Source organism: Neohortaea acidophila, assembly GCF_010093505.1.
Source record: "Neohortaea acidophila strain CBS 113389 unplaced genomic scaffold BDY17scaffold_5, whole genome shotgun sequence".
Lineage (NCBI taxonomy): Eukaryota > Fungi > Ascomycota > Dothideomycetes > Mycosphaerellales > Teratosphaeriaceae > Neohortaea > Neohortaea acidophila.
The window spans coordinates 707908-733662 of NW_022985514.1; the positions used below are offsets into that span (position 1 = coordinate 707908).

The 25755-nt window shown below is 54.8% G+C and overlaps 17 protein-coding genes across 17 annotated transcripts; 10 read left to right on the top strand and 7 right to left on the bottom strand.

The window, feature by feature from the left end:
* The first annotated feature begins 12 nt into the window (after positions 1 to 12).
* BDY17DRAFT_143225 (uncharacterized protein) lies at positions 13 to 1095 on the top strand. Its single transcript, XM_033729535.1, has one exon. It carries the CDS (start codon positions 154 to 156, stop codon positions 979 to 981), a length of 828 nt encoding a protein of 275 aa, XP_033589773.1. The 5' UTR covers positions 13 to 153; the 3' UTR covers positions 982 to 1095.
* BDY17DRAFT_297004 (Longin-like domain-containing protein) lies at positions 1093 to 2060 on the bottom strand. The gene is made up of 4 exons (XM_033733533.1): positions 1955 to 2060; positions 1601 to 1899; positions 1371 to 1537; positions 1093 to 1316 (listed from the first exon to the last, which is right to left on the bottom strand). The coding sequence occupies exons 1-4, from the start codon at positions 1973 to 1975 to the stop codon at positions 1210 to 1212; spliced, it is 594 nt and encodes a 197-aa protein (XP_033589774.1). The 5' UTR covers positions 1976 to 2060; the 3' UTR covers positions 1093 to 1209.
* Positions 2061 to 2253: 193 nt separating this feature from the next.
* Positions 2254 to 2838, top strand: BDY17DRAFT_250401 (YL1 nuclear protein C-terminal domain-containing protein; the record flags this gene model as incomplete). Its single annotated transcript, XM_033731057.1, has 1 exon — positions 2254 to 2838. One exon carries the CDS (start codon positions 2254 to 2256, stop codon positions 2836 to 2838), a length of 585 nt encoding a protein of 194 aa, XP_033589775.1.
* A 196-nt stretch (positions 2839 to 3034) lies between these two features.
* On the top strand, positions 3035 to 4133 carry BDY17DRAFT_143289 (uncharacterized protein). Its single transcript, XM_033729536.1, has 3 exons — positions 3035 to 3365; positions 3422 to 3684; positions 3805 to 4133. Exons 1-3 carry the CDS (start codon positions 3231 to 3233, stop codon positions 3929 to 3931), a joined length of 525 nt encoding a protein of 174 aa, XP_033589776.1. The 5' UTR covers positions 3035 to 3230; the 3' UTR covers positions 3932 to 4133.
* Positions 4134 to 4289: 156 nt separating this feature from the next.
* On the top strand, positions 4290 to 5986 carry BDY17DRAFT_310258 (cytochrome P450; the record flags this gene model as incomplete). Its single annotated transcript, XM_033735418.1, has 2 exons — positions 4290 to 4507; positions 4564 to 5986. The coding sequence occupies 2 exons, from the start codon at positions 4290 to 4292 to the stop codon at positions 5984 to 5986; spliced, it is 1641 nt and encodes a 546-aa protein (XP_033589777.1).
* Positions 5987 to 6302: 316 nt separating this feature from the next.
* Positions 6303 to 7472, top strand: BDY17DRAFT_310259 (uncharacterized protein; the record flags this gene model as incomplete). The annotated part of the gene is made up of 5 exons (XM_033735419.1): positions 6303 to 6356; positions 6415 to 6662; positions 6720 to 6996; positions 7056 to 7246; positions 7310 to 7472. 5 exons carry the CDS (start codon positions 6303 to 6305, stop codon positions 7470 to 7472), a joined length of 933 nt encoding a protein of 310 aa, XP_033589778.1.
* Positions 7473 to 7813: 341 nt separating this feature from the next.
* BDY17DRAFT_250971 (CoA-transferase family III domain-containing protein) lies at positions 7814 to 9289 on the bottom strand (the record flags this gene model as incomplete). The annotated part of the gene is made up of 6 exons (XM_033731125.1): positions 7814 to 8028; positions 8074 to 8624; positions 8675 to 8922; positions 8975 to 9101; positions 9181 to 9212; positions 9269 to 9289. The coding sequence occupies 6 exons, from the start codon at positions 9287 to 9289 to the stop codon at positions 7814 to 7816; spliced, it is 1194 nt and encodes a 397-aa protein (XP_033589779.1).
* A 253-nt stretch (positions 9290 to 9542) lies between these two features.
* On the top strand, positions 9543 to 10459 carry BDY17DRAFT_297024 (riboflavin synthase alpha chain). Its single transcript, XM_033733534.1, has 2 exons — positions 9543 to 9694; positions 9749 to 10459. The coding sequence occupies exons 1-2, from the start codon at positions 9664 to 9666 to the stop codon at positions 10417 to 10419; spliced, it is 702 nt and encodes a 233-aa protein (XP_033589780.1). The 5' UTR covers positions 9543 to 9663; the 3' UTR covers positions 10420 to 10459.
* Positions 10460 to 10555: 96 nt separating this feature from the next.
* BDY17DRAFT_310262 (uncharacterized protein) lies at positions 10556 to 11204 on the bottom strand (the record flags this gene model as incomplete). The annotated part of the gene is made up of 3 exons (XM_033735420.1): positions 10556 to 10694; positions 10718 to 11063; positions 11135 to 11204. 3 exons carry the CDS (start codon positions 11202 to 11204, stop codon positions 10556 to 10558), a joined length of 555 nt encoding a protein of 184 aa, XP_033589781.1.
* Positions 11041 to 11947, top strand: BDY17DRAFT_297027 (uncharacterized protein). The gene has a single exon (XM_033733535.1). It carries the CDS (start codon positions 11240 to 11242, stop codon positions 11501 to 11503), a length of 264 nt encoding a protein of 87 aa, XP_033589782.1. The 5' UTR covers positions 11041 to 11239; the 3' UTR covers positions 11504 to 11947.
* Positions 11948 to 14106: 2159 nt separating this feature from the next.
* BDY17DRAFT_323965 (uncharacterized protein) lies at positions 14107 to 14869 on the bottom strand (the record flags this gene model as incomplete). Its single annotated transcript, XM_033737108.1, has 3 exons — positions 14107 to 14165; positions 14275 to 14568; positions 14701 to 14869. The coding sequence occupies 3 exons, from the start codon at positions 14867 to 14869 to the stop codon at positions 14107 to 14109; spliced, it is 522 nt and encodes a 173-aa protein (XP_033589783.1).
* A 527-nt stretch (positions 14870 to 15396) lies between these two features.
* BDY17DRAFT_323966 (uncharacterized protein) lies at positions 15397 to 16574 on the top strand (the record flags this gene model as incomplete). The annotated part of the gene is made up of 2 exons (XM_033737109.1): positions 15397 to 15441; positions 15504 to 16574. 2 exons carry the CDS (start codon positions 15397 to 15399, stop codon positions 16572 to 16574), a joined length of 1116 nt encoding a protein of 371 aa, XP_033589784.1.
* Positions 16575 to 17561: 987 nt separating this feature from the next.
* BDY17DRAFT_250031 (Rieske [2Fe-2S] iron-sulfur domain-containing protein) lies at positions 17562 to 18884 on the top strand (the record flags this gene model as incomplete). The annotated part of the gene is made up of 2 exons (XM_033731029.1): positions 17562 to 18412; positions 18470 to 18884. The coding sequence occupies 2 exons, from the start codon at positions 17562 to 17564 to the stop codon at positions 18882 to 18884; spliced, it is 1266 nt and encodes a 421-aa protein (XP_033589785.1).
* A 40-nt stretch (positions 18885 to 18924) lies between these two features.
* On the bottom strand, positions 18925 to 19876 carry BDY17DRAFT_297036 (uncharacterized protein). Its single transcript, XM_033733536.1, has 2 exons — positions 19326 to 19876; positions 18925 to 19255 (listed from the first exon to the last, which is right to left on the bottom strand). Exons 1-2 carry the CDS (start codon positions 19696 to 19698, stop codon positions 19026 to 19028), a joined length of 603 nt encoding a protein of 200 aa, XP_033589786.1. The 5' UTR covers positions 19699 to 19876; the 3' UTR covers positions 18925 to 19025.
* On the bottom strand, positions 19874 to 21477 carry BDY17DRAFT_297038 (choline/ethanolamine kinase). The gene has a single exon (XM_033733537.1). It carries the CDS (start codon positions 21219 to 21221, stop codon positions 20094 to 20096), a length of 1128 nt encoding a protein of 375 aa, XP_033589787.1. The 5' UTR covers positions 21222 to 21477; the 3' UTR covers positions 19874 to 20093.
* A 465-nt stretch (positions 21478 to 21942) lies between these two features.
* Positions 21943 to 23671, top strand: BDY17DRAFT_143416 (uncharacterized protein). The gene is made up of 4 exons (XM_033729537.1): positions 21943 to 22676; positions 22739 to 22885; positions 22941 to 23042; positions 23100 to 23671. Exons 1-4 carry the CDS (start codon positions 22058 to 22060, stop codon positions 23564 to 23566), a joined length of 1335 nt encoding a protein of 444 aa, XP_033589788.1. The 5' UTR covers positions 21943 to 22057; the 3' UTR covers positions 23567 to 23671.
* Positions 23662 to 25319, bottom strand: BDY17DRAFT_297041 (aspartic peptidase domain-containing protein). The gene is made up of 2 exons (XM_033733538.1): positions 25030 to 25319; positions 23662 to 24972 (listed from the first exon to the last, which is right to left on the bottom strand). The coding sequence occupies exons 1-2, from the start codon at positions 25201 to 25203 to the stop codon at positions 23842 to 23844; spliced, it is 1305 nt and encodes a 434-aa protein (XP_033589789.1). The 5' UTR covers positions 25204 to 25319; the 3' UTR covers positions 23662 to 23841.
* Between the last annotated feature and the right edge of the window lie 436 nt (positions 25320 to 25755).

The following is a 25755-nucleotide window of genomic DNA, read 5'->3' on the forward strand; positions in this document are numbered from 1 at the left end:
CAGGGTGTGGCGTGGGTGGTTGTCGCAGACGGCGGGGTCATCCTTTGCGGGGCCGATCGCAGGCAGCCATTTTAAGGAATCAATCAGGTTGCAACCACTCCCAATCGTCTTTCTACTCCGCATTCGACGCTGCAATACCTGGTAAGATTGTACATGCCAATAATGGCTGGCATCAAGTTCCAAGTGCTTGCGTTGCTGCTGGCAGCATTGATTGCTTCGTCTTCCGCCGCATCCTCCACCGTCCAGCGAAGACAGGTGCCCCTCACCAATGGAGGACAACGACCATTAAAACTCGGGGGCGAACGTCGATCTGCCAAAGTAAAGTACTACACGGTATGCCACTGCCCGTCCACCCATCCTCTACGCTCGCTACAGGTAAGCGGCCTAACGACAGAACAACAGTTCGACAACACCTGGCTGGTAGGCGGCGTGAACGAGACGTACGAACAAGACGACTTCCTCGCCTTCAGCCACTTCGGCATCGTCGACGTCTCCAACGCGCAGCAAAAGGGCTACATCCACGCCAAAGACCTGGACTGCGCGGCCACAAAGCCCCACGCCCTCTTCACCTGGCCCAACAACTTCACCGCTTCCTCCGTCATCCAGGCCAACGCCACCGCGCTCGCGGCCGCCGGGCTGTCCGAATTCTTCGACTTCATCGCCGTGACGTGGAAGCCGTTCGGGCCCGCGGAGGACTTTACGTGGATTGAGTTGGACGCGTGGCGCATCGAGGAGGCCGAGCTGGCGGCGGCTGGGGAGCGGAAGGCGACGTTGATCAGTTCTCTGTCCCACTCGTGGGTGGGTTATGACGACGACGATGGCGACAGCTTCTTTCCTGCGGCGACCATTCAACCGAGTGAATGGTGGGAGGGCTGGGGCGAGGGGGTGAACTGGCTCGAGATCAAGGCGAAGGCGGGCGATGGTCGGCCGTGGGATCTTTGCCTGGATAACTTGCTGCTGCTGTTCCATGCGAAGGAGTGAAGCGGAGGTGCTGAGCACAGACGCGGGTACTCAGGTGTAGGGTATGTTGGTTGGCGTGTTGGGGCTTCATTCTTTCACGAGAGTCGGGTTAATTGTAATGTTCATGCAGGTAACAAGTTTCATACCATTCTCTGTCGATTACCGCATACTCATGAGGCCATCTATATGCCCGCCCGTGAAAACATCGTTAAAGCTCCTCGTAAATGCAAGTAGAATGCAAGCGAGACGTCACATGACCACGCAACACGAATTTTGCTTCTTCGCCTGGGTGTAGAACATCTTGCTCTGCGCGCTCAGTCCGTCAGACTTGGCGACCAGACTGTCAATCTTCTCGCCTGTAGACGAAACGTTAGTTGGAAGTACATAGGAGGAGCCTGCAAGTCACGCACCTCGCTCCAGCACGCTCTCAATCGTCTTGTGCAGGACAATCTTAGTCTCGTCGAGCTCCTTCTGGATCTTCATGATGCTGTCGGCCTGCTGCGGATCTTGGTATTTGACAATGTATTCCTTGAGCGGTGGGAAGTTGACCGCCTGGTTACTGTTTGCCCAGGCACTCCTGCAGGGTGGTTCCTCTCAGCTTGGGTGTCTGTGGTCCGCCATCCTGACACGCCAGACTCACCTCGGGTGTTGACTGATAAACTCGTCCAGAATCTTGCCTAGCAACTGATGTGCCACCAACGCGGGATACTCCTGATCACTGATGATGATCCCCGCCACCCCCTCGCTGCGTGCATAGGCGTGGAAGGTGTAGGACTGCTCTTCGACGTCTTGCCGTTGGCCGGGCTTCGTCCGCTCCGCCACCGTCTTGCTGAACAATGACATGAACTCGCCCACGCTCGTGCGGGTGAAGCGGGAGTAGGAGGAGAGATCGCGCTCGGCGCATAGTTCGACGGCGGGCTTCGCCTCGTTCTTGAGGATCTAGGCTGCTGATTAGAAGTGGTTGGCAGGTGAGGGATGACGGCGCTGGACATACTCCGATGTAGAGGAGTTTCATGGTGGCGGGATGTGCGGTACGGTTAGTCGACGGTGTCTTCAGGCGTTGTTGCACGGAGGGTCGCTCGTTGGACAGAATGTAAGTCTTTCATCCACGTCGCTTGTGATGAATGCGGTCAGCGAACCCAAGCGGTGCAAGCCGTCCCACCACTTTCTTGCTCGCCTAATTTAGGCCTTGTCTTCATGCCCTATGGAATCAAGGCCCATATCTCACCCTCTCATCGACACCACTCCCTCGAGGACGACAGCGACAGACCGTCGTCAGCTCCGACCGCGAGCATGGCACCCATCACCACCGCCTCCAACGAAGAAACGCACGCCGCCCTGCTCGACACGCTCGACATGTACAAAATCGCCAAACCCTTCCGCAACCCCAACTGGCGACCCCCGCAACGCCGCAACAAGAACCTCAAGCAGATCCTCTCCGAAGCACATCGCGCACAGCAAAGCATGCTCAACACCCAGCAAAACTCCGGCGCCAGCACCCCCCTGCCCGCCACCGACGGCACCACTACGCCCTCCCTCCACCCCAATCCTGTGCAGGCGAGTCAAGACCTCAGCCGATTAGTGCTGGAGAAGAACACGCGCCAGCTCGCGCCCAATGGAGCTGGTGCCATGACGCCCAATACTGTTTCCAATGCTGCGGCTGGCCCGGGTGTCACGTACACCAGCATTGCCGCCGCGCCGAGCCTCAAGCCGAAGAAGAAGTACTGCGACATTACTGGCTTGCCGGCCAAGTACAAGGATCCCAAGACCGGCCTGTACTACTTTAATGCCGAGATTTATGCTGTTGTCAAGAGCCTGACGACGGGGCAAGTTCAGGAGTATTTGGCTGCGAGGGGTGCGAATACTGTGCTGAAGTGATGCGCCTGCATTACCCGAGTATTCAACCCCGACCCTACGTGGAGACGCACGTCTGAATAAGCTCCGCAAAGGCTACACAATACCAGCAAACATCATCCAGAGACTGTGCGCTTCAATCCGTTGGTCCCCACGCTTGTCATACAATGCCAGCGAAGGCAGTGGAATGGTTACGCAAAGTGGAAAAGCACGTCTCACGGGCATCACGCGGTTCGCAGAAGAATGGCAAATCGACACGCGAATCGTAGCAGCGCCCAAGGCGGAATGGAGAATGTTTGGGCAAAGCAGCCCGACACGAGCCCTCTGAAGATGGAAGCAGACACAAGGTTCCCTCTCACAGCATCCTGTACAACCCGCCTGGTGAAGCAGATGTGTTTGCTCAGCATTCGTATGAAATGGCCTGCTCTTCCGGAGTCACACTCCGTCTCGCAAGCAACATCTTCACCTACACATTACTCTGCCTACCGTCGTCCATCGTCTCCAAACCCGTGCTTATCTACAAGCTGTTACTTGTGGCGGCCCCATTGCATGTGAGTGATCCATGGCCTCAAACCGTTTCCTTCGCCAGAAATTGACTCTCCATCAGTGCGACATGTGTACCCAATTGCTAGAAGTCTACACATGCGGAGACATGGTATGGAACCCTACAGATAGCACCTGGACCCGGTGTGGCCGCAAGATCTGGGTGACGTGTCGCATGCCGAACGGCCAGGTCGGCGACGGCGAACCACATCCCGATCCAAGAAACGGAGGCGAGAACCTCTGTGAGGAGGCCGTTAGACTCGGCGTGGGCTTTGGAAAATGCTCGCGCGGGATTGAGCACTACAACACTCAGGAGCAGCCGGACCCGTAAGTCATATCTTTGGAGATCATGTTCAGCTGCCTCCCGCATTTGATCAGAGCACTGAATTTGTTCTGCTCGACACCCCTGAAGCGAGACAAAGGCACTTGCTGATCCTAAAGTTTCAGGCATGGCCGGAGATGCCAGGTGCATCAGGATGGATTTTTGGCTCAAATGATGCATGCCGGCGAAGTGAATCTTGAAAACACACGTCTGGCAGTGCGACGACGGAGGAGTCTTCGTAGGTGCCGTTAGCTCGGGGCCGGTTGTGGAGGCCGAATAGCATTGTTAAGCGTTCACGTACGGAGAGGCTGGGTTCAGTTGGAGAAGTCTATCAGTTGCAGGCGGGCCACCTGTGGAGAGAAAGGAAGAGACGATCATCGCCATTTCAGTGAAGAGAATCAACATAAATAGAAGGAAGCATCCGAAAAAACACAATATTATTCGCTTCAAGGCCATATCTCTTCTACCTTCCTAAAACGCCAGGGCAGCCAACTATCTCATTAGTCGAAACAGCGAAGCCGGCGAGTCAAAACATTCCTTCGGGAGCCCAGCCATCAGCCGATTGTCTTCACGTTTTATTCACTACGCCCCATTGTTCGTCTCGAGCATCATGTCTTTGACGGATGGAGATGAAAATGGGTTCTGGCGGCGCCGGGATGTCTTCGTCGCCGGCGTTGTTCTCGCCGTTTTCCTCGTGGCCCAAGTCTGGCTACGGCCACATTCAAAGGCTCGTCAGCGAGAGCCACCGTACATCAACTCGCGTATTCCATTCATCGGGCATATCATTGGGATGATGAGATATGGCGCGAAATACTTTGACATCGTCAAGTGAGTGCACCGCGTGTAGCTGAGCAACACACCGACTAATCATGAATGCCTCAAAGCAAGGAGAAACGACACCCCGTCTTCACTCTACCAATGCTATCTACCCGCAACTACATCGTCTCCGACGCGACCCTAGCCGGACACATCCAACGCAATAATAAGACGCTGTCATTCTACGCTCTCATCGTCGAAGTGACGCGCCGCATCATTGCCTTCGACAAAAACGCAGCGCGCATCAGCACGCACAACATGGACGGCGAGCATGGGCCCGGCGGCCTCATGCCGGCAGTACACGAAATGATGAACCGACTGCTCGCCCCGGGCCCGGCCCTCGACGCCATCACAGCACTTCAGATGGAGCATTTCACCTCGATGCTGAACAGCGCCGTTCCCCCACACGGCGATGCGATTGTGGCGAACCTTTACGCGTGGCAAAGACATGTTCTCAGTCTTTGTAATGCATACGCAATCTACGGGCCTGAGAACGCCTTTGCCGTTCAGCCAGAGCTGGAAGAAGACTTTTGGACTTTCGAAGACGGGATGCTCGGCCTGGTTGTCGATATCGTGCCCTCGATTACCGCTCGAACAGCTCATTTTGCTCGCAAAAGAGTACTTGATGGTCTAATCGAATACGTGCGTCACGAGCGCTACAAAAAGGCCTGTCCGCTAATCCAGGAACGGGTACAAACGAATCTGGCCTTTGGCATGAGTAAGGAAATGGCTGGCCATGCGGAATTGATCTTGATGTTTGGGATCATGGGCAATGCAGTCCCTTCCAATTTCTGGCTTCTTTCTCACCTCTTCTCCCGACCTGATCTCCTTGAGCGCATCCGGAGCGAGCTGGAATTGGCCCTCGATTTGAGTTCACCTGCGGATGGGAGAAAAGAGATGACCGTCTCCATTGCAGCGAAGAGAATCAACATCAAGTCTTGTCCTTTGCTCTACTCCTGCTACCGCGAAGCCTTACGGGACATCTCGCTCCTCACGTCGGCACGGATGGTCATGAAGGATACACTCATCCCCTCTGACGCCACTGGTGATAAAGGAGAGTACCTTTTACGGGCGAATTCCATCGTTCAGATTGCCGGCGGAGTCATCCATCAGGAGCCCAGTATCTGGGGCGAGGACGCGGATGAGTTCAATCCGGAGCGATTCCTCGTCAAGCAAGCCGGAAACTATACATCAACATCACGCACTGCTTTGCCCCTACCACCTGGCGTACCGTCCTCGGCATTTCGCGCCTACGGGGGAGGGACAGTGATTTGTCCCGGACGACACTTTGCGCAAACAGAACTCATGTTGTTCGCCGCGGTGCTTGCCCTAGGTTTTGATATCTTTGAAGCGGATGGAGCGACGCTGAAAGTGCCCCCGAAAGATGACACTCGGATCCCGTTGAGCGTCATGAAGCCAACGTATGATCCTCGAGTGCAGATCCGTCGACGGCAAGGATGGGAGGCGGTGCGGTGGGAAGTCGGACTGTAGTTTCACTCAGATACTCGACTGATCCATCGTTGTTCCCCAGATTAAACCCCCACAATTCCCCACAAAGATCGACCTCCTCCTCCCCGGATCGACATCCGAGGAAGCTGAGCGGATATAAAACCTCCCGTCGTAAGGATCCATGTACCTCTTGATGCTACCCCGCCCTTGACCTCGTCATGAGTGACATCCGCCGAGTCGTGCTGACGAAGTCTTTCGACGTCCTGTACCCCCGGCAATCAATCTTTCTCTTATATATCCATTGAAAGCCAACGTTGTTGTTCTTCATTACTTGTCCAACGACGCAACTTCCGCCATCATGTCTCCAGCAGCAGTCGAGCCAGGCGAGCACAAAGTGCTCAACACAACCTTGGTATGACCATGGCATTGCCGAGGAGAGTTCACTCCAGCTAACCGTGTCATTCACTCAGAACCATTATCTGGATCCGGAAAAGGGAGGCCACACGCGCTACATCACGGGCACAGCGTCGTACTTTCGCCGCAAGTTCGATGAACGCCCCGTCCAGATCGCCGACATTCGAGGGCGCGAAGAGGGCTTTAATCTCAACACGCAAGGCTTCCAGTTCGTCGAGTCGGACACGATTGGCGGGGACTTTCGCGATGCCGAGAAGGTGAAGAAGGAAGTGTACCCCGAGACGGAGAAATTGCTGCGAGAAATGTAAGGCGCTGGCGCGATCGTCTTGACTATTGCCTGCGACTCTGACGAGATCCAAAGCACCGGAGCGACACGCGTAAAGGTCTTCTCCCACATTCTGCGCAACGACTCGCGCGAGGCTGCGGAGGAGAAGGTAAAGAGCAACCCGCAGTTTTCAGACGATGACGCCCCGATCGAAGACGTGGTGCCCGCGCGATTCATCCACATCGACCAGTCGAACTACGGCGCCGTGGAAGTGTTGGACGACAACATCCATCCTCCCGAGTTGGCGCAGAAGCTGAAGAAAACCCGCTGGTCCATTATCAATTGCTGGCGGCCGATCAAGCCCGTCTTCAAGGTGAGTGAACGAGCCTGGGAGTAATAGTAGTAACGTTTGACTAAATATTGTCACCACAGGACCCATTGGCCATGTGCGACTGGCGAACGCTGGATGAGAATGACCTCGTGACTATCCCCGTCTTCTTCCCGCCGAAAGACAGTGGAATGCGGTATGCGACGTTGACGGAGGGCGATCGCTTCGAGCTCTTTTACCTTCGCTACAATCCCGAACAGGAGTGGTACTATCGACATGGAATGAAACCGGGCGAGTAAGTGGTCGCCGAGCTTCCCTGCGGTGTGGTGTGGTGTGTCTCGCGCTTACACAGCAGCAGATGTCTCTTGGTCAAGTGCTTTGACACCGTCAACGATGGCAAGACGGCTCGCAAAGTGCCGCATTCGGCTTTCGTCGACCCGACTAATGTCGATAACACGACGCGCGAGAGCATTGAGATTCGTTGCCTGGTGTTTTACGAGGATCAGCCGCTGGAGGGGTAGGAGATTCAGGCTGTGGCGGTGTATGGATGTGCTTTTGAGGTTTACTGACATTGGGGAGGTTTGAATATGTATCGCTGCGACGGCCGCAGATGGGGAGTGGGCGGGCTACACTGCTTGCAAGAGATTAATGCATGTTATGACTGCCGAGAATTTATGGCGTTTTTGTCTTCCACACTGCGTCCACTTCACACCCCATCGGTCGCCCATGGCATGGAGCATCTGCTCGCCCTAGCTATACGACCGCAGGCGCTCCAACGCGGACGGGCGCGAAAAATAGTCTTCACTCCCTGCCGACCAGCCTCCACTTCATCTAATTTAGCTCGGACTCAGACCACAACTGATCAAGCTACGACGCCTTCGGCCTTTAGCTTTTCGATCTCGTCGCCCTTCATGCCCAGTAGACCCGACAGGATTTCCTGCGTGTGCTGGCCGAGAGTGGGAGGCGGGCTGCGTATGCTGGGCTTTGCTTCGGAGAACTTTACCGGCGGACTGACGAGTTTCATCGGCCCGCAAGAGGGGTGCTCGACCTCTGTTACCATCTTCCGCGCAAGAACTGCTTCCTGTTAGAGAACTTTCATGGAGAGGAATTGCAAAGACTCACCGTGTTCGTGCTCCAGTGTAGCCTTGACATCGTTAATGGCCGAGTATGGCATGCCGCTGCCCTCTAATAGTTGCAGCCACTCAGCCGTAGACTTTTGTTTCGTCTCCACCTCAATCAGCTGTTCGAGCTCCTCCCGATGCTGGACGCGATCCGCATTCGTCTTGAACTTGGCATCATTCTTCCACTCCGGCTTCCCAAGTTTGTCACAGATGACACCGAATAGTCTGTCGTTGCCTCCGCCGAGCATGATGTCTCCATCCTTGGTTTTGAATCCCTTGTACGGAACGATGGAGGGATGCGCAGTGCCCCATCGCCCTGTGTCTGGCTTGCCGCTGATGAGGGAGGAGCTGGCGATGTTGGCTAGACTGGCCACCTGGCAGTCGGAGAGGGCGACGTCTATGTGCTGACCACGCCCGGTCTTCCCCCGGTGGAGCAGAGCGGCCATGACGGAGTTGCTGGTATATAGGCCTGTAGTCAAGTCGGTAATAGCTACACCCACCTTTGCCGGAGGGCCGTCGCGATGGCCGGTGATGTGCATCAATCCCATTTCACTGGTGCAGTGTTAGCTCATGAACATCATCAGTGCACAAAGTATACGCACGCTTCGACCATGACATCGTAGCCGGCGCGGTTGCTATTCGGCCCATCCTGCCCGTACCCGGTGATACTCGCATAGATCAACTTTGGATTAACTTTTGCCAGAGTATCGTAATCCATGCCATACTTCTTCAAAGCGCCGGGGAGGTAATTCTCCACGAGAACGTCGCAGTCCTTCGCCAGGCCATGCAGAATTTCCTTTCCCGATGGACTCTGGAAGTTGAGGCCGATGGACTTTTTGTTCCGATTCACCTAGACGCTTCGTCAGTGCGAGCGATCGCTTTGAAGCGACAGGACAGCCTACAGCCAAGAAGTACGCGCTTTCGCCGGCACCTTTCTTCCCGCTACTTGCGGTATACGAAGCATAAGGCGGGCCCCACGCCCTGGTGTCGTCTCCTCGAGTCGGATGCTCAATCTTGATAATCTCGGCACTGCGACAGGCAAGTCAGCGAACCGCTGCGCGAATGCAGACAGACCCGGAGATGGCCGTACTGCGTCAACTATGCCTACCCGAGGTCTCCAAGGATTTGGGTGCAGTAAGGCTGTGGAACGCGTGAGCCATTGAGTCCCGGCATGGGGTCCCTTCAGAGCAACTCACTCCTGCCAGCACTCTTGTCATGTCTAGGACTTTGATTCCGGCGAGGGGCAGGCTTGCGGCGTCTACGGAGTGCCATCTTCTTTGCCGGAGGTGAATGGGAGGCGTGTACCAGGACGCGACTTTCAAGAAGCGCGCAGTACGATGTAGGGACATGGCGTAGATTCGGGTCTATTTGCGCCTCCGCATCACATGCTCAGAAGAAGAGAGATCGGAGTAAGAATGAAAATGCAGTTCGATGCGAAGGATTGTAAGACATGGCGTCCTCGAGCCCAGGGAAATCCTGCCTCGGCTTCCGACTTCGGACTGGTCGATGACATTGACAAGACAATTTCGATACGACATCAGTACACAAGAGAGCCACGACTCGGCAGAATCTCGCCTTCCACACCGGCGCCATGTTTACAGGAATCGTCGAGACCATAGGAAGTAGGTGCCATAGCCATCCATTCGACTCCTCGGAATGGCGCTGACACCCACCAGCCGTCACCCGCCTCGACCAGCATGACACCACAGCCAGCGGAGGCGGCGGCACCTCCTTAACCATCTCCAACAGCGCCGCGATCCTCGAAGATGCGCATCTCGGTGACAGCATCAGCATCAACGGCACCTGTCTGACAGTAACGGAGTTCAGCAAAGACGAATTCAAAGTCGGCGTGTCGCCCGAGACGCTTCGCCTCACCAACCTGGGCAGCCTGAAGGAAGGCAGCGGCGTGAATCTCGAGCGAGCCGTGAGCGCCACCACTCGCATGGGCGGGCATTTCGTGCAAGGGCATGTGGACACGATTGCGTCGATTGTGGAAACGCGGCCGGATGGGAATGCGATTACGTTCCGCCTGCAACCGAGGGATCGAAGTGTTTTGCGGTATATTGTGAAGAAGGGCTATGTCACGCTCGATGGCGCTTCGCTTACCATCACTAATGTGGATGATGCCGAGGGGTGGTGGGAGGTGATGCTCATCGCTTACACGCAGGAGAAAGTGGTCATGGCGCGGAAGCAGCAGGGCGATGATGTGAATGTCGAGGTGGACATGGTGGGCAAGTACGTGGAGAAGAGCGTGACTGCGTACTTCGAAGGGAGTGCGTGGGATGGGGGTTCGATGATGGAGAAGATGGTGCAGAGGATGGTGGATGAGAGATTGAAGGGAAGATGATGATTCTGTGTAGAGACGTGCTATCTACTTGAAGCCCTTCTTCTCCTCGTTGTACGCAATGTGCTCATACGGCATCGTGCCTTTCCTTTGTCTCTTCCTCGTCTTCCTGTTCCTGCTGGCATTCTCCGTCGCGATATTATAGCACGGTTTGCAGAATGTCTTCTGACACGCCGGACAGAGTAACGATTTGTCCGCTTTCTGACCACAGTCTTCGCACACCCTCCCCTTCAGGTATGCCTTCTTCGGCAGATGGTAACAGACCGTCTTGTAGCAGTCTGCACACCATTGGTGACCGCACCCAGCACATTGCCAGACTTTGTCGACATGCATTTCGCACAGACTGCAATTCGCCATGCTGATTTCGGCCTTTCTGCCAGGATGGATGCATTGGGCAGTTGTCGTCGAGGTGGGTTCAGGCTCGGTATAACCAGGAGGGTCGGCTTCGCCAATTGGCATTTGAGAAACATCGTCTGGTGCGGGAATTGGGCTGGAATGCCCAAATGGAGTCACCGCACCGTCTCGAGCAGGCTCGGCAGCGTTGATCGGCATCGTAGAGAGATCATCCGGTGCGGGCAACGGGCTGACATGCCCGCGTGAAAACTCCGCACCTTCAGTACTAGTCTTGGTCGTATTCATTGATTGGTCTAGCATCGCAACGTCAGCGCTGAGCGGAAAGGTCATCGCCGAGAAACCCAGCCGGAGAAGTCTGACTTACGCAACAAGACGCCGCCATCGTCACTGTCAGATTCGGACTCTTCTTTGTGCTTGCGTTTGCGTTTGCTCATCGTTCGACTTGCGGGCGTGGTGTGAAGGATGTGGTATGGTGTGGAGGATGGGAGGGTACAGTGAAGAGATCGTGAACTTGAGAATTTTGAAAGTGCGAATGACTCATTTTCAATCGTTTAGGTTTCGGGACGGGTCGAGTGTCGTGATGGTTGAACAGGAAGGCGCGTTTGTAGGGAAGGAGCGACCCTCACTCGCCTCACACCGACGCCGTCATGCCTCGCCCGCTGTAGAGGCGCCATTTCCTGCTTCTTCGCGATATCCCCTGCGCGAGCCGCAGATGTGGAAGAGGAGAAGATAGTTATATTCAGCTAGCCGAAGAAGAAGGCATCGTAATGCCTCGCCATGTTAGATGCTTCGGACATGCAGCAAGGCTGTGGTTTCGACGCCCGTGTCACGTGAGCTTACAGATAGGCTTCCATTGAGGTATCCGTGTCGAAGATTCTATGAGATGACAGAACGAGAGCAGCTGTAAATAGCTGTGGGTACTAATGCGCACTCTTACGACACTTCGCAATGGTTTGGTATTGACATATAAGGGGAAGTCGTACGTGAGGAAGTATGGCAAGTGACAGGCTATGTGCCAAAAGACGTGGTTCGTGCCAGAAGAAGTGGTTCGTGCCAGAGGAAATGACTGCTTCTTCCAGCACGCAGCCTGCAGACGGGATGTACTATCTCCCTTGTAATAAGCCTTAACGAGCCCCGGACTTCATTCAGGACCTGCTATGCTATACATTCGATGTTTGCGAGGAACGCCAGACTGCTGGCGAGCGGGAAAGGTGAACCACATCTTCTGGCACGTAGCCTGGTGGGCCGGAAGGTTGTGTAAAGGCGAAGCTTAACATTGGCGCGGAAATAGCTGTCGCATCCCCGCAATTCGCGATTAGTTAGCACTCCACACCAAAAAATGGAAGAAACGCGATAAAATCACCTTCTTTTGCCACCCACCTCGCCGTCGCCACTTCTGTGTTGTTGAAAAATCGTTATATCACTGAATCTGAGGTGTTGTTAGCTCCATATGGCTCCTACTGGCTCGCGGCTGCCGCAACACGTGTGTAGGCAGGTACAGGCCTTGCTCGAAGACACGGATCTTACGGCCACGCAGATTGCTAGCCAGTTGACGTTGAGTAAACGGACGATTAAGCGGATAAGGCTGTCTTTTGACCTGTTTGGCATGCCATATCCAGCACTAACGCGTCGTGTAGGCCGTCCGCGAGCGCTTACGGACGCTCAGGTGGCCTGGCTACTGGATTATCTCGACGATCGCCCGAGCTCTTACGCTGATGAGATGGCCCTTGCCTTGTGGGACGAGTTTGAGGTAGATGTCGCTAAAAGGACGATATACGACTGCCTAGCGAGAGCCAACTGGACGCGTAAGGTGTGTAAACAACGAGCGGCTCAGCGCAGCGACCTGTTAAGAGCGTTATGGCGCACCAAATCGGCACACTGGCCTGTAGATCGACTCGTCTTCGTGGATGAGAGCGGAGCGAACGAGAAGACAGCTGCTCGGCGCACTGGATGGTCACCTAAAGGCATTAGCTGCACGGATATCCGGCGCCTGAGTCGCTCAGACAGGTGGTCAATCCTGCCAGCTCTTATAGTGAACGGTTACCTGCCTGATCCGCTCGTGATTCAAGGCTCTATTAACAAGGATATCTTCGTCTGGTGGCTACTTAACCGTGTGTTGCCGTACCTGTCTCCTAGAGCGATTGTTATCATGGACAACGCCTCAATCCACCATAACCTCGAGCTAGATGAAGTGCTAGCAGAGCGTGGTGTGCGTTTCGAGTACCTGCCGCCTTACTCACCTGATTTTAACCCCATCGAGCTCACCTTTCACACTCTCAAGGCGTGGATGCGTGCGCACTAGGAGGAAATAGGGGGGTTTCCGGTGTTTGGAGACTTCGTGAAGGAGGCGGTGGATCACGCAATAGGCTCTGACTGCCGTGAGTACTTCAGGCACTGTGGTTACGAGTGAGAGTTGAAGGATGAAGTTGAAAAGGCGAGTGTAAGGCTCGTGAGGCTGTTGATCTCAAGTCTTGGCGCTGGCTTCAAGCAAGACGAGCTGCCGCGAGTATGGCTATACCTTTACAACCACACCAGATTGACTCACAAGCAAATAGACATTGATACCGTATGCTATTCTCTAGAGGTTCTAACTTTCAAAACAAAAATCCGTCAAGTGGTTGTAAAACAATCGCGATGCGGAAGTGAGTGCCCCTTGCCAGCGATGATGTCACTGCTGCTGCTTCCACTTTCTCACGCTCTCCCTCATCTTATTGACCTCACCAATCTTTACACTAATCCGATCCTACTACTCTGTCGACACTAGCTTGAATCTATCAATATCTATCAGGTTCTGATCCCACCGAGCCCTTATATCGTCTAGAGCACCCTCGTAGCCACGCCAGGAGCGCTGGTCGGCACACCACTCGAAGAAGCGATCCGTCCGCGTTATTAGGTCTAAATCGCTCGGCTGCGAAGAAGGCAGCTTAGGGCCTGAAGGATGGTGATATTGAAGAGCTGACTGCATAGTGGACGGGCCAACCGCTCCAGGAAAGAGGTTGAAGATTGGCTGGAAGCGATCAAGGCCATTGGACGGGTTGTTACTACTCTTCTTGTGTGAGTAGGAGCTCGCTAGCTGCCGCTCGCGAGCCTTCGCTAACTGGTGAAGGAGCGCAGTAGATGGCTCGTCGTGAGTGAGGTTGCCGTCCCTTATTTCCTTCGTCCAAGCCACCATGGTGTCCTTGTGCAAGGGGTAATGGTTGTCTGCTAAATCGCTGCCTAACTAGTAGCAATAGCCCTCCTTACCGTTGTTACGACAGCTCTGTTGCCTACAAGGCCAGCGCGCTCGGAGCGAGAAGGTTCGGTCACCTACGCCTTCAAGCGCTTCAACCTCATCTCCTAACGCGTCAAGATGGCGAGTCGTTGAAGTCGTTCGCTGACTTGCTCCGGCTGCAGGGCTACTTCGAGAGCCATGAGCAGCGGCAGTGGTGGCGGCAGCTAGCTCCTTTTGACAAAACAACTTGAGGTACATGGTCAATCCAGTGTGGCCATCCGCTGACCACTTACGCAGGCGTTCAACTAGCTGCTCATACTCGAATCCGCTCTCAATATCCGACTTGTAGGCCTCCCCTTTGGCCTGCTCGCGATATGAGACAGTTGCAAACGTCCGCACCACTCTGCAGTCAACACTAGCAGCGTAAGCAGCCCATATCCGAGCCTTCGTAAAGAGCGTGGGATCGTCACCGTTACACACCACCTGCTTATATCTAATATCCGGTGGCTTTAGGCCCATGAACGCTTGCCACACGCCTTGATATACCACCTCCTGCGGAGCCTGAGGAGCAGCCGTCAAATCCACCTCTTCAACAGTCGGTTACGAGCTTAGTATAGATATAAAGTCGTCCTCATTAACCTCAACTTGATTCAGAAGTTAAGAGGCTAGATTGCCGCGAGCGGCAGTAGGTGTCTTGTCGTCGTCCGGTTGAGGCTCACGGCGGCGAGCCTTTAAGGCGCGTTTATTGATGCCTGCAGCACCCTTTCGCTTCTTGGCAGTAGCGCGAATGGCCACAGGGGTGGTGGTGGCAGCAGCGGTGGTGGTGGTGGCAGCAGCAGCCTTCGCAGTAGGACGAGGGGTACGTGATGGACGCGTTTTTGAGGCCATATCGACTAACAACACCTCAGATCAAGTGGTATAGCGTGTTATACGCTCTCAAAAACGATATACGAGCGCGACGGCGAGGTGAGTGGCAAAAGAAGGCGATTTACATGACGATTCTTCCATTATTTGGTGTGGCAGGCTAACAACTCGCGAAATCCCCACATGCGACAGCTATTTCCGCGCCAATGTTAGCGCCAGGTGGGGACGAGCTTAAGTCGATTAAGGTGCATTCCTCGATCTCCTGCACAACTTCGTCATCTCCGATCAACGGCCCTCGGCGGTGAGCAATGCGCGCCACCCTATTTCCCATCCACCGCACCCTGACGATGCTTCTCACCTCCCACGCACTCGAGCTGGACTCTTTGCACCGCATCATCTCCGACCCCGATCGCGACGATAAGGCGCCATCTCTCCAGGACTGTTCTCACCGCCAGCGCATTGTGTAACGCGAGAGCTGGGCATGAGCAGATGACAACTCCTCCCACCCCGACCCGTCTGATCTCACCTCTTACGAATCAACGTCAATATCCATGTCTATGAATTTAGCGAATTTACTCAATGATGGGAAGCTCAAGGTACGCCTTCCCACGAACACCCTCTTCCCCGGCGCGTAGATACTGACAGCATGCGCTTGTAGAAGAGCTTCATGGTCGCCACCCTGGTGACCACCATCCTTGGCACCTTCTCCACCTCCCTAGCCCTCCACGATAAAGTTCAAGAGAAACGGTTCCAGTCCAAGCAGAAGAAGCTCGACGCCTCACAGGATGACAAGATCAACGACCTTGAGCGTAAAGTCAAAAGAATTCAAAACGGCGAGGAGAATGGCGGCCGGTCGCGTTCCACATCCCGCAACCGCCGTCCCAAACCCCGCCGTCGCAGCACGGGAGACGATGGAGACAGCGACGACTTTGACCGGCAAGCGCGTCGCTCGCGCGCCGTAATTGCGCGCGAGTTCCAGGATAACGTGGATCGCTTGGGCGCCAAGTACGCGCAGGGCGACATCATCTCGGAGAACCGATTGCAGGCACAGGTCATCGCGCTCCAGCAGACCGTAATCGACGTGCTGCAGGACGCTTTGATGAGCGGTCGCTCTCTGACCAAAGCCGATGTGCGACGGCTCATTGCAGCGCAAAATCGCGCACGTGATGGCTCGCTCGAGGCTCTGCACGATCAATACAATCGAATGATTCAGACCTCCGGCCGACGACCATCGGCGTTGCTTGAGAACCAACCTGTCTTTCCTCCCACCCGCCAACTGACCGCCCCGGCCATTGCCTCACCAATCGACGACTCGTTCCCACCGGCGCGCCGGTCACGCACATTGCCAGCAAACGCAGACTCGGCTTCAAATCCGCAAGGACTGTACTGTCGCTACGCCTACGACCTCCAAAACAACTACCGCAAAGGCGTGAGTTCCGCTTTTGCGCCCTCGGGCTCACAACGATGCCCCGCCTGCGACCTCCGGCTGCCTGTGACTGGCGACAAGGTTTGGGTGGTGGAGAGCGGCGAGGGCTCGTGGACCATTGATCCCAGACTGGTGCTCAAGTCGCACACGGCCCAAGGGGATTATGTGTGCGTTTTGTGCTACAATGATCGCGGCAGAGATGCCGATTGCTTTTGTTCGAGTGTCGACGCGCTGATTAAGCATACTGGTCGCATGCATACCCGAGAGGAGTTTGATCGGGAGGTTGACATCTTCCAATCGTAGAGGCCTACGATTGTCTTCAAGGCTGTGGATGCTGGAAGCATTTGCTTGGTGTCATTGACGGATCTCTTTTACACCCACGAGGCATCCATGCATTTCGGCCGAGATCTGAATGGCAAAGATACCTACGATTGAATGATTGACGAGACTGGTGTTCCGATTCGCATGTGCTAGAATCTATAGCATCCGAATCATCGTCTAAACAACCATCAATGTTACCGCGTTGCTAGATGCAGAAAGGCACAACACAACCGGTCTCGGCACGTATTATATTCGGATGCTTTAGCCGAGGCAGACGGTCGAAGCTCGAAAGGGTCTCAGCCTTGCACGTGGTCGAGGCCAACATCGATCAGAAGCCGGCGCTTGTGGCGGCGGGGAAGATGAGGAGCAACAGTTCCATGCAGGACCTCGAGTTCTCGACGTGAAGCATCGTCTGGCCAGCTCTCCATCATTGACCGCCGGCATTAAGGTGGCCATCACGGAACTCCACCTCCCCGGACACTGCTGGGTTATGAGATCACATCGTCACGCAAGCAGGTCTTCACCTCACCATTTCACCACAATCATTGAGGGCATAACCAACAACTCTTTCTATCCATGATGCCCCGTACACGATGAAAGCAAGATGCCCTCCTTCACCGTAAGCGAAAGGCCGTCGTCGACGAAAAGTTGCCCCATCCGGAATGGCGTATGGATTTCTTTGCCCAATTGGGAAGGTACATCAAGGGTCGCCGCCCAGTCCAGAGCACTTCACCCTCCTCGTGATCTTGCTTGCGTGGACACACGCCGGAGCCGCAGGGACGATAAGAGGCAATGGCGTCCGGCGGTGAGAGTCATCATCGCCTTGGTCAAATGCTATCACTGTAATCTTCATAGGTTTGTCTGCTCTCTTCGTCCTTCTCATAGAAACACTCCAATCATCTCAAGTGGCCCTGTTCGCCCGGAACATATTCTCGAGCACGTCAGATTCTCGTCTCTAGAGGAGAAAGTATGCCTTCTTCGATGTTCGGATACTTCGGCCTAGGCACCAAAACCAACCCAGTGCCGCCAACCGTCGAACAAGGAAAGAAAATCACCTCCGCTCCCATCCGAGCCTTGCCGGCGCCATGGTATACATCACAGGACATGTACGAATTCGAAAGACGCGCAATCTTCTCTCGCCGATGGCTCTTCATGACCCACCAGTCCCGCCTTGCGAATGCCGGCGACTTCCTCAGATTCAATGTGGCGGGATTCGACATCATCATTGTCCGGGACCGCAAAGGCTCCGTCAACGCTTTCCACAACGTGTGTCGCCACCGTGCCTATCCGTTCCTGGAGAAGAGTGAAGGCAATGCCAAAATCTTCGCTTGCAGGTACCACGGGTGGTCTTATGGATTAGATGGCAAATTGGCAAAGGCACCCGACTATGACCTCCTTCAAGGATTCGACAAATCAAGAAATGGCCTACTTCCTATCCACACTTACATTGATGTGAACGGATTCGTATGGATCAACATGGACGCTTCCGCCCAGCCGGAGGTTCCGTGGACCGAGCACTTCGACGGCGTCGATCAACAGGAGCGATTCAAGGACTTCAACTTCGATGATTATGTCCTCGACCACACGTATGAACTGGACGGCTCGTACAACTGGAAGATTCTGGCGGACAATTTTAATGAATGCTACCATTGTGCTACCACGCACCCGGATGTGCCTGCTTTCCTCTCCATCGACAGCCATGACTGCGAAGGCAAGGCGGGCCATATCCAGCACGACCAAGCTCCGACTGCGGAACAGAAGGCTCAGGGCTTCAATGTTAACAGCACGTATTACTTTCCTAATGTCTCCATGTCCATATCGTAAGTTCTCAAATCTGATCAACGGACAAGGGCTGCCAGGCTGACGATAAGAAACAGACCACATTTCATGATGATTCAAAAATTCCTGCCATCCGGCGCAAGCTCATGCAAAATGCACTACGAAGTCTACCGCAACAAGCACTCCGCTGACAAGGACTTCAAACTGATCGCCGACATGTACGCTCGCGTCATGTCAGAAGATAAAGTTTTATGCGAGCGCGCGCAAAAAAATCTAAACGCAGGGGTGATTATGAATGGCGAGCTCCATCCACGATGGGAGAAGGGCCCGTTGTTCTTCCAGCAGACTGTGAGGGAGGTCGTTACCGAGCACTACAAGCGGGAGAAGGCGGCGGGGCATGAGATCTGGCCTGCGCGGCAGAAGTTGCCCGACGATGCGCTGCTGAGCCTGGAGGACATGGAGATTTGCAACGGAATCTCGTGCAACACACGAAAGGAAGTGCTGGTGTGGTGAGAGGATGTGCCATATGGACAGGTGGGCCTGGGAACGGAGTTTTGCATCTTTTGAATGGCTGCAATGACTTGACTGATTAGCCTGCTTAGTAGATAGCGCTTATGAATCTTCATTACGATCGTTCGTTCACTCCAATGCGCCTTATGAATTCCCACCGCTCGCGGGCGTCATGACCCATCCCGCCTTGAGTTCGCTCTCCGCCTTTTTGTCCGGATTCCGATCTTCAAATGAGGCAAAGAAAGCGACGACACCAAAGATTCCGCCAAACAAAGCCACAACCCATCCAATGGTTTCGAGTACCACGCTCGCGACGAACACACCGATCGCTGCACCGCCCGCCGCCAGAGCAAGGAGGGCGAGAGAAAAGCAGACTAGCAGGGCTGAAGTCAGCGAAGACTCACGAGGGCATTGCCATGCAGCGCGAGCCGTGTCTTGACTTACGCATTCCTAGACGATAGTTGGGATCTTTCTCATTCTCCTCCCTGTAAATCTGGCCCTTAACGGCCTTGTACACCACCCAGGCGTCTCCGGCGCCGAAAATATCACGGTACATTTGGACAGGGTAGGCGCGCAGCTCCTGGCCGTTGCCAATAGTCCAGCAAGCAGCGATGCGTCGCGCATGGTCGATTCCCACGCCTCGCCGCTGCATCGCCTGCACCAGATAATCGCGCACCTCGTCCGGCGTGGCTTTCGGGTCGGGCGCTTTGAGCTCCTCAGACGCGGTGAAGGGCGTGCTTTCGTCGTAGAGGGGAAGCATTTCCTCACTTTCCGGCGAGCCGGCGTGCGGCTCTTCGTTCTCGTCGGTGCGGCCCATCTTGGTTCGATTTGTGACAGTTATGTCGTGAGGATGGCAGATTTTGGAAAGATGATGTCGTTATATTGATGCCTGACGCTGGAAACCTTAACCCTTGCGCCGTGCACAGCCACGCCTCTGTCGCCCGGCCTTGCGTACTTGAGCTCTGGAGGGTCCGACATCGAAAGATCTCAATTATCGAAGATGTAAAACAATCGAGGCGTCGGAAGTCTACTATCAATCCAGTCCAAAGTGGGATGTAGATTGTTTCCCGATAAAACACGGCTTGTCAGCCATAAGGCTATCTCTCTACCACCTTCGCCAAAGGCAAGGCAGCCAGCCGGTCGAGACGGCCAAACCGGCGAGTCAATACGTGTCTTCGGGAGCATAACAATCAGTCGATTGACCTCACATTCTTACAACCCAAGTTTTTCGTACTGGCCTACGAATTCGCTATACAGCTTATTGAGTCCGTCCAGGTCCAACGGATCGTGCCCGTCGGTCTTGTTCATATACCACAGCATGTTGTGAACGTCAAATGCAATGGCCAGCATGTACCCATACTCGGCCTCAAGATAAACCTGTTCCACCGTATCCGAGTCGCCAGTCACCTTGTTCCATTCCTTCGCGTACTCGTTACAGAAATGCCGTTTCTCAGCCTTAGTGTACTTTCTGCAGTCAACAATCTTGCTCTCCTCGTCGAACCACTTGAACATCTTTTGCATAAAGTGCCCACCAATGTCGAAGCCGCGATAGTTGCGCATGACCATTTCAAAGTCGATGAGAACCACTCTGTTTTCACCTGACTGCGGGCGATTCTTGACCATGGTGTTCATGTACTGTACATCGTGAAGACACCAGCCGGCCTTGGCCCGGATGGCTTCCATCGCATTGACCACGACGCCTACTCTCGATGCGAAGTCATAGTCTACCAGGTCGTCAATGCTCACTCCTCCTTGCTTGCCCAGTGCTTTGAGACTCTCCATTTCATGGTGCTTTCGGAGACTCGGTACGATAGCATCGTAGTAGGCAGCCACAGGTCTCTTAGGCAGGGTGAATTCCATCGCATGGAAATTAGCAAAGGCCTTAGCAATATCCGCTCTGACAACAGCGTCTTCCACGTCTTCCGGCTCCAAGTTCCGCGCGTCCAAAAACTCATCAATCCTGCCCTTCATCCCGTCCTCGGTCTGGAAGAAGCCATACACCTTGGCCCCCAATCCCGACAGGCTATACTCGTGGCAAAGCAACGTATCTTGCTCCACTCGCGGGGCCAAGTGCTCGAATGCCGCAATGCCTGACTTGGATTCGTCCAGAAACTTCATGAACAGCTTCAATGGTTCGGCGGGCGTGCGGTTTAGTGGCGCGGGCCGTTCTACCGTGCAGTGGGGGTTGTTGAAATTGGGTTTATAGAACATTTCCAGGCTTTCCGGGTCGATTGCGGGCCATTCATGGGAGAAGAAGGCGGCAAGAATGTCTCTGAGCACGCGCTTGGTCGGTACCGTCTCGGCTGGGAGTCTGACGGGGATGCGTTTGATGGAAGCCATGCTGTGCCCGCATGTCAGGTACAACGTCGAGATGAGCTCCAGTGTACATGTAGTGAGCACTCATGACTTTCGATTTAGGCGATCAGTAAATAAGTGGAGTGGGGCATGTAAAATTGAGTCATCCGCGGAACTCATTCTCTTTACACGCTTAGTAGAGCAATCGGACGGATGCTCTCGCGAGCAGGAGAGCGAGGCGGATGGGATAAGGAATGGAAGCCCTTGGTCTGGACCAGATGTGGCGTTGGGAGGGTTCATCAAAGCAAACTGGCGGATTTCAGGGGTGACAGCGAACCAAGGAATTGGCAAGAAGACATAAGCATCTACCGTCCAATGCTTGAATTCACAACCAGGCCCCGCCGGATATCTCCCCGAGATCTGCACCTGGACAATCCTACACATCAGGAACAAGGGATTCGATTACGCCTTCGCATGGACGCAAGCACGTGTCCGGCCTCGCCGACACGAGGGTCCGGGTGGAAATGTCGAAATTGATCCTCAACCGTCAATTCTTTCCCAATCGGGCGTTTCAGCCAGCCCCCGACGCGCGCCAGCCTCGCCGGCTCGCGGTCAAGCTCGCCTTTCCTTTCCAGTAGCCAACTCCGCATGTCGCCTCCTCGTGGCTGCAGACCGCGGGCGCCATTCGGAGCCGAAATGAAGGCTCCCGTTCCTATACATACCTATCCGGCGAACCTCCAGCTAGCCAGCCTTGTCAGCCTAGTGGCCAGACTCCATCTCTCCAGGGAGCAAGGCTGACTTCCCGTCCCCTCACGGTTGCAGACGGTGCGCGCGCCACTCGGCTCGCTTAGCCATATCTCGACACGAGGCTTGTAGGATGGATGACTCTGGCGCACACAACAAGGCTGTATTTGGCAATGAGGAAGGCTCAAGGATCATCACAACCATCACAGCCCTCCAGCTCGCTACAGGGAATGGTGTTCGACGTGGTATTAAAGGGTCAATCTTTCCGGGTTCGAAAAGGTCAGAACAATCACAACTTGAGTCCTTCGTTCTCCTCTGCGAGCTTCTGTCTCGATTACGCTCTTTCACCCCGTTCCTCCACATTCTTTTACTGTCTCAAGAGACCTTCTTTCTCATCCACGTTCGTGAACAACAATCACACACGCTCTGTAGTTGACAGACCTCCACTTGAAACGATGAAGCTGTACGCCCTCACTGGCTTGGCCTTGGTGGCCATCTCCAACGCCGCGCCTCATGCCGGGCAAGCCAAGCGCGGCCTGCTCGAGGAGAGGTCGATACTCCCCAACCCGGGGACGATCACCGATGCGATCACAGTCACCGATGCGATCACAATCACCGACACATCTACGTCGTTCACAACTGTCGGCGCGATTGACACCGTGACGGCAACAGTGACGGGCTTCACGTCCACCCTCACGTCGACGACGACCGCGTTCGATACGGAAACGTCGACTACAACGGCCGTGGCGACTACAGGTATGAGACTCGCCCTCAGGACCCGTCCGTAAAACCGATTACGTACTGACTCACATCTACAGTCTACACCATCCCTGAAGAGACGACCTCCACCCAGACGTCGACCGTTGTTAGCACTGTCACCGACGTCACGACTGCGACGTCCATCTTCACCACTATTGCTTCCACGGACAGCTTGACTACCACTACAACGTCTATCTCGACGACAGGTAAGAGACTCGACAAGAAAACTACCTCACTGCCCGTGCTTACTGCCTTTCGCAGTCTATACCATCCCTGCGGAAGTAACTGCCACCTCGACAACGACCAGTATCACTACGATTCCGGCCACGACTACACAAACATCTACCTCCATTTCTACGACAGGTACAACACTCGCCTACCAACATAAGTAGATGAAGCCCGTCCTGACCATTCTCGCAGTCTTCACGATCCCCGCCGAAGCTACGACGACGCTCACAACCACCGTTGTAACGAACGACGTCACGGCGACGGAGACAATTACAAACACGGCCACCGAAACCTCTACCGTCACGTCGGACGTAACGACCACTCAGCTCTTCACGCTAGACGTGACATCGACCCTAGCTGCAACCACAACATCCACAGCGACCGAAACTGCATTCGCCACGTTCACGACGGACGTGATCAACACTTCTACCGAGACGGCCACCGCAACGACCGATGTCTCCGTCACGCAGACTCTCACCGCTACCTCCACCAAGACCCACGAAGTTATCTTCACGGATAGGACGACGTTGACTCAGCGCATTCGAACCACTGATCTGATCACTGTCAAAGCCTTTACGACTGCCAGTCCGGCGGCCACCACGACTCCGGCCGCCGCGGCTGTGCAGAATGCGGCCGCGAAGAAGAGGAAGTCTCATTAGAGTGAAGCGGGAACTGGGAGGACGCAATTATGGGCGTGGGGATAATAAACGCGGTATAATGGGTGGCCGTTCGTTGGATTCGATGGAGTGGTTTATCTCGTATTGCTTTTGTTGTGTAGTTTTTTTACAGAAATCGTAATGTTGATTTATATTTGCTTCCGTCGCCAACTTTCCAGCTCTCATCGATGTAGTAAGACAAGAGGGCAGGTGGAATCGTTGGAAGACGTTTCCATACGTGCAAATCGCTCAAGAGATAATAAGACACCTGCACCTCGCTATGCTCGCTGCGCAAATCTCATCAACTTCGCCCCAATATCGTAGACGGCAATGACGTTCTTCAGAAACGTGCCGCCCAGCACCTTGCCAGATTGGTTCCCCGGCTGCACGCCCAGGAAGCACGTCGTCTCGCCCCACGGCGTCACCAGCTCCTCTCTCGCCATCAAAATGCTGCCGTTAGCAAAATGCACGCTGAACGTGGGCGCGGCGGTGTCGCAGGGCACCAGATAGCCGCCCGCGTTCTCGCTCCACCTTGCGGGTGGGTGGAAGGCTGTTGCGAACGCCGCTACGATGCGGTTCTCAATGTACGTCAGGGTCGTGCCGGAGTCGACGATGTAGCTGTGGGGAAAACTGAATTGCGCGCTGCCGGTGGTGTTTTGGATCTTGGTGTCGTGCTTCGATGTCTTCATTGTCGTGGTCTCGCCCGAAGTTGAATTCGTCCAGGAGAAGGCGGTGGGGTTGACGGCGTAGTATGTAAAGACGGGCTCGTCGGTCTTCTGGTCGATAATCGCCGGGAGGAGAGGTGTGTCAATGAAAGGCGGAGTGTATGTGACATTCGCTGGAATGCCGCCCAAAGCCATTAAACCCGTGCCATTGTTCCGCGGGGCGGCGGCTAGGCTGAACATCGGAGCGACGCCCTGGTTGATCATGTTGAAGATCAGGTTGCTGTACTGCCCCTCTCGTCCCCCGACTCGGTCGGCATTTGGATTCGTGCCGGGCCACACGTTGCTGAGCGTGGGATAAGCAAAGCCAAACAAGCCTGACGAAGTGCCGTCGCCTTGCCAGCCGGCGCAATGGACGAGGCCGAGCTCTTGCTGGTCGACCGTGATGCCGCCCATAACCACCGTCTCATAGTTCAGGGTGCCCGTCAAGTCCTCGCCATCGGCATAGCTAGTGTTGAAATTGACCCCGGGGATTGGGCGGAGCGTCGAGTCGGGCGTATACGCTTTGCCGAACGCGCATTTCTCGCTGGGCACGATGTCCCACGTGTCAGGATTGCGACAAGTGTACCCCTTCTCCACCACCCATACGTCGCTGCTGCCAGTGTCGATTTGCACCTCAAAGTTTTGATCTCCCACTTGAACTGGGGCGATGAAGGTGCTGCCCTGTTCGACGTTGGCCAGTGGAATCTGTCTTGTGCATCAGAGAGGGAGCGTTGGGTGTAATTGGGAATCGAACAATCGTACCGTGTTTCCTTGAACCTGCGCAGCAGCATGCAATGCCCGGGTACTTGGTGGCTTGCCTTGCACCGTTCTGAATTCGATCACATTCTCCACGACTTTGATAACCTGAGAGCCTTCTGCGCGGGCTCCGATGGCTAATGCGGCTGCACCTTGAACGAGTATCGCTATAGCAAGCATTGTTATCGAGGCCCTCAAGGCCCTGGCATCGAGCGAAGAAAATTTTGAGGAACGTAAGAGACGAGATGGGGATTTTCATCAGAGCAAGGACGTAAGAAACGAGACCGAGTGCATCTTCACAGCAAAGGAAGAGTTGTAGTCTAAGTGCCGGAATACGGTTCGTGTTATACATCCTTTACCAAAGGGCGAGAGATGCTTGGTATGGTAGACCGTTCACAGCCTCCGAATCCTGCGTGTATAAACATAGCTGAACGAGAAATTCTTCCTGTCCCGCCACGGCGTCCTTGGGCATAACATTGTGCCACGGCTGAATTTTGTTTGGGCGAGGCTGTGAATTCGCAGCAATGGCGGTCGCTCAACAATCAGCAATTGCAGCTGCTGCCATGTACGGCAAGCCTTTGGCAGAGTGGACGTAAAGAGACCTCGGAGAAACAGCCAGGTCAACAGCAGCTATAGATGGGCGGCGCGGGGAAGCGAGAAAGAGAGGTGGAGGAGCGTAGCGCACTCGACATTAAATGGGACATGCGCGGGTGAGGCACGCCAGCCGACCTG

Bases quoted from the DNA above. Each gene is read 5' to 3' on its own strand.
- BDY17DRAFT_297024 (XM_033733534.1), top strand. From the start codon at position 9,664: ATGTTTACAGGAATCGTCGAGACCATAGGAA. The intron at 9,695-9,748 runs GTAGGTGCCATA...GACACCCACCAG, and splicing joins AATCGTCGAGACCATAGGAA to CCGTCACCCGCCTCGACCAG.
- BDY17DRAFT_297041 (XM_033733538.1), bottom strand. From the start codon at position 25,203: ATGCTTGCTATAGCGATACTCGTTCAAGGTGCAGCCGCATTAGCCATC. The intron at 24,973-25,029 runs GTACGATTGTTC...TGCACAAGACAG, and splicing joins CGCAGGTTCAAGGAAACACG to ATTCCACTGGCCAACGTCGA.
- BDY17DRAFT_143225 (XM_033729535.1), top strand. From the start codon at position 154: ATGCCAATAATGGCTGGCATCAAGTTCCAAGTGCTTGCGTTGCTGCTG.
- BDY17DRAFT_297027 (XM_033733535.1), top strand. From the start codon at position 11,240: ATGGTGTGGAGGATGGGAGGGTACAGTGAAGAGATCGTGAACTTGAGA.
- BDY17DRAFT_297036 (XM_033733536.1), bottom strand. From the start codon at position 19,698: ATGGGCCGCACCGACGAGAACGAAGAGCCGCACGCCGGCTCGCCGGAA. The intron at 19,256-19,325 runs GTAAGTCAAGAC...CAGCCCTGCTAG, and splicing joins CAACTATCGTCTAGGAATGC to TCTGCTTTTCTCTCGCCCTC.
- BDY17DRAFT_297038 (XM_033733537.1), bottom strand. From the start codon at position 21,221: ATGGCTTCCATCAAACGCATCCCCGTCAGACTCCCAGCCGAGACGGTA.
- BDY17DRAFT_143416 (XM_033729537.1), top strand. From the start codon at position 22,058: ATGACTCTGGCGCACACAACAAGGCTGTATTTGGCAATGAGGAAGGCT. The intron at 22,677-22,738 runs GTATGAGACTCG...TCACATCTACAG, and splicing joins AACGGCCGTGGCGACTACAG to TCTACACCATCCCTGAAGAG. The intron at 23,043-23,099 runs GTACAACACTCG...CCATTCTCGCAG, and splicing joins TACCTCCATTTCTACGACAG to TCTTCACGATCCCCGCCGAA.
- BDY17DRAFT_297004 (XM_033733533.1), bottom strand. From the start codon at position 1,975: ATGAAACTCCTCTACATCGGA. The intron at 1,900-1,954 runs GTATGTCCAGCG...TCAGCAGCCTAG, and splicing joins TGAAACTCCTCTACATCGGA to ATCCTCAAGAACGAGGCGAA. The intron at 1,317-1,370 runs GTGCGTGACTTG...TTTCGTCTACAG, and splicing joins TGAGAGCGTGCTGGAGCGAG to GCGAGAAGATTGACAGTCTG.
- BDY17DRAFT_143289 (XM_033729536.1), top strand. From the start codon at position 3,231: ATGGCCTGCTCTTCCGGAGTCACACTCCGTCTCGCAAGCAACATCTTC. The intron at 3,366-3,421 runs GTGAGTGATCCA...ACTCTCCATCAG, and splicing joins TTGTGGCGGCCCCATTGCAT to TGCGACATGTGTACCCAATT. The intron at 3,685-3,804 runs GTAAGTCATATC...CTAAAGTTTCAG, and splicing joins ACTCAGGAGCAGCCGGACCC to GCATGGCCGGAGATGCCAGG.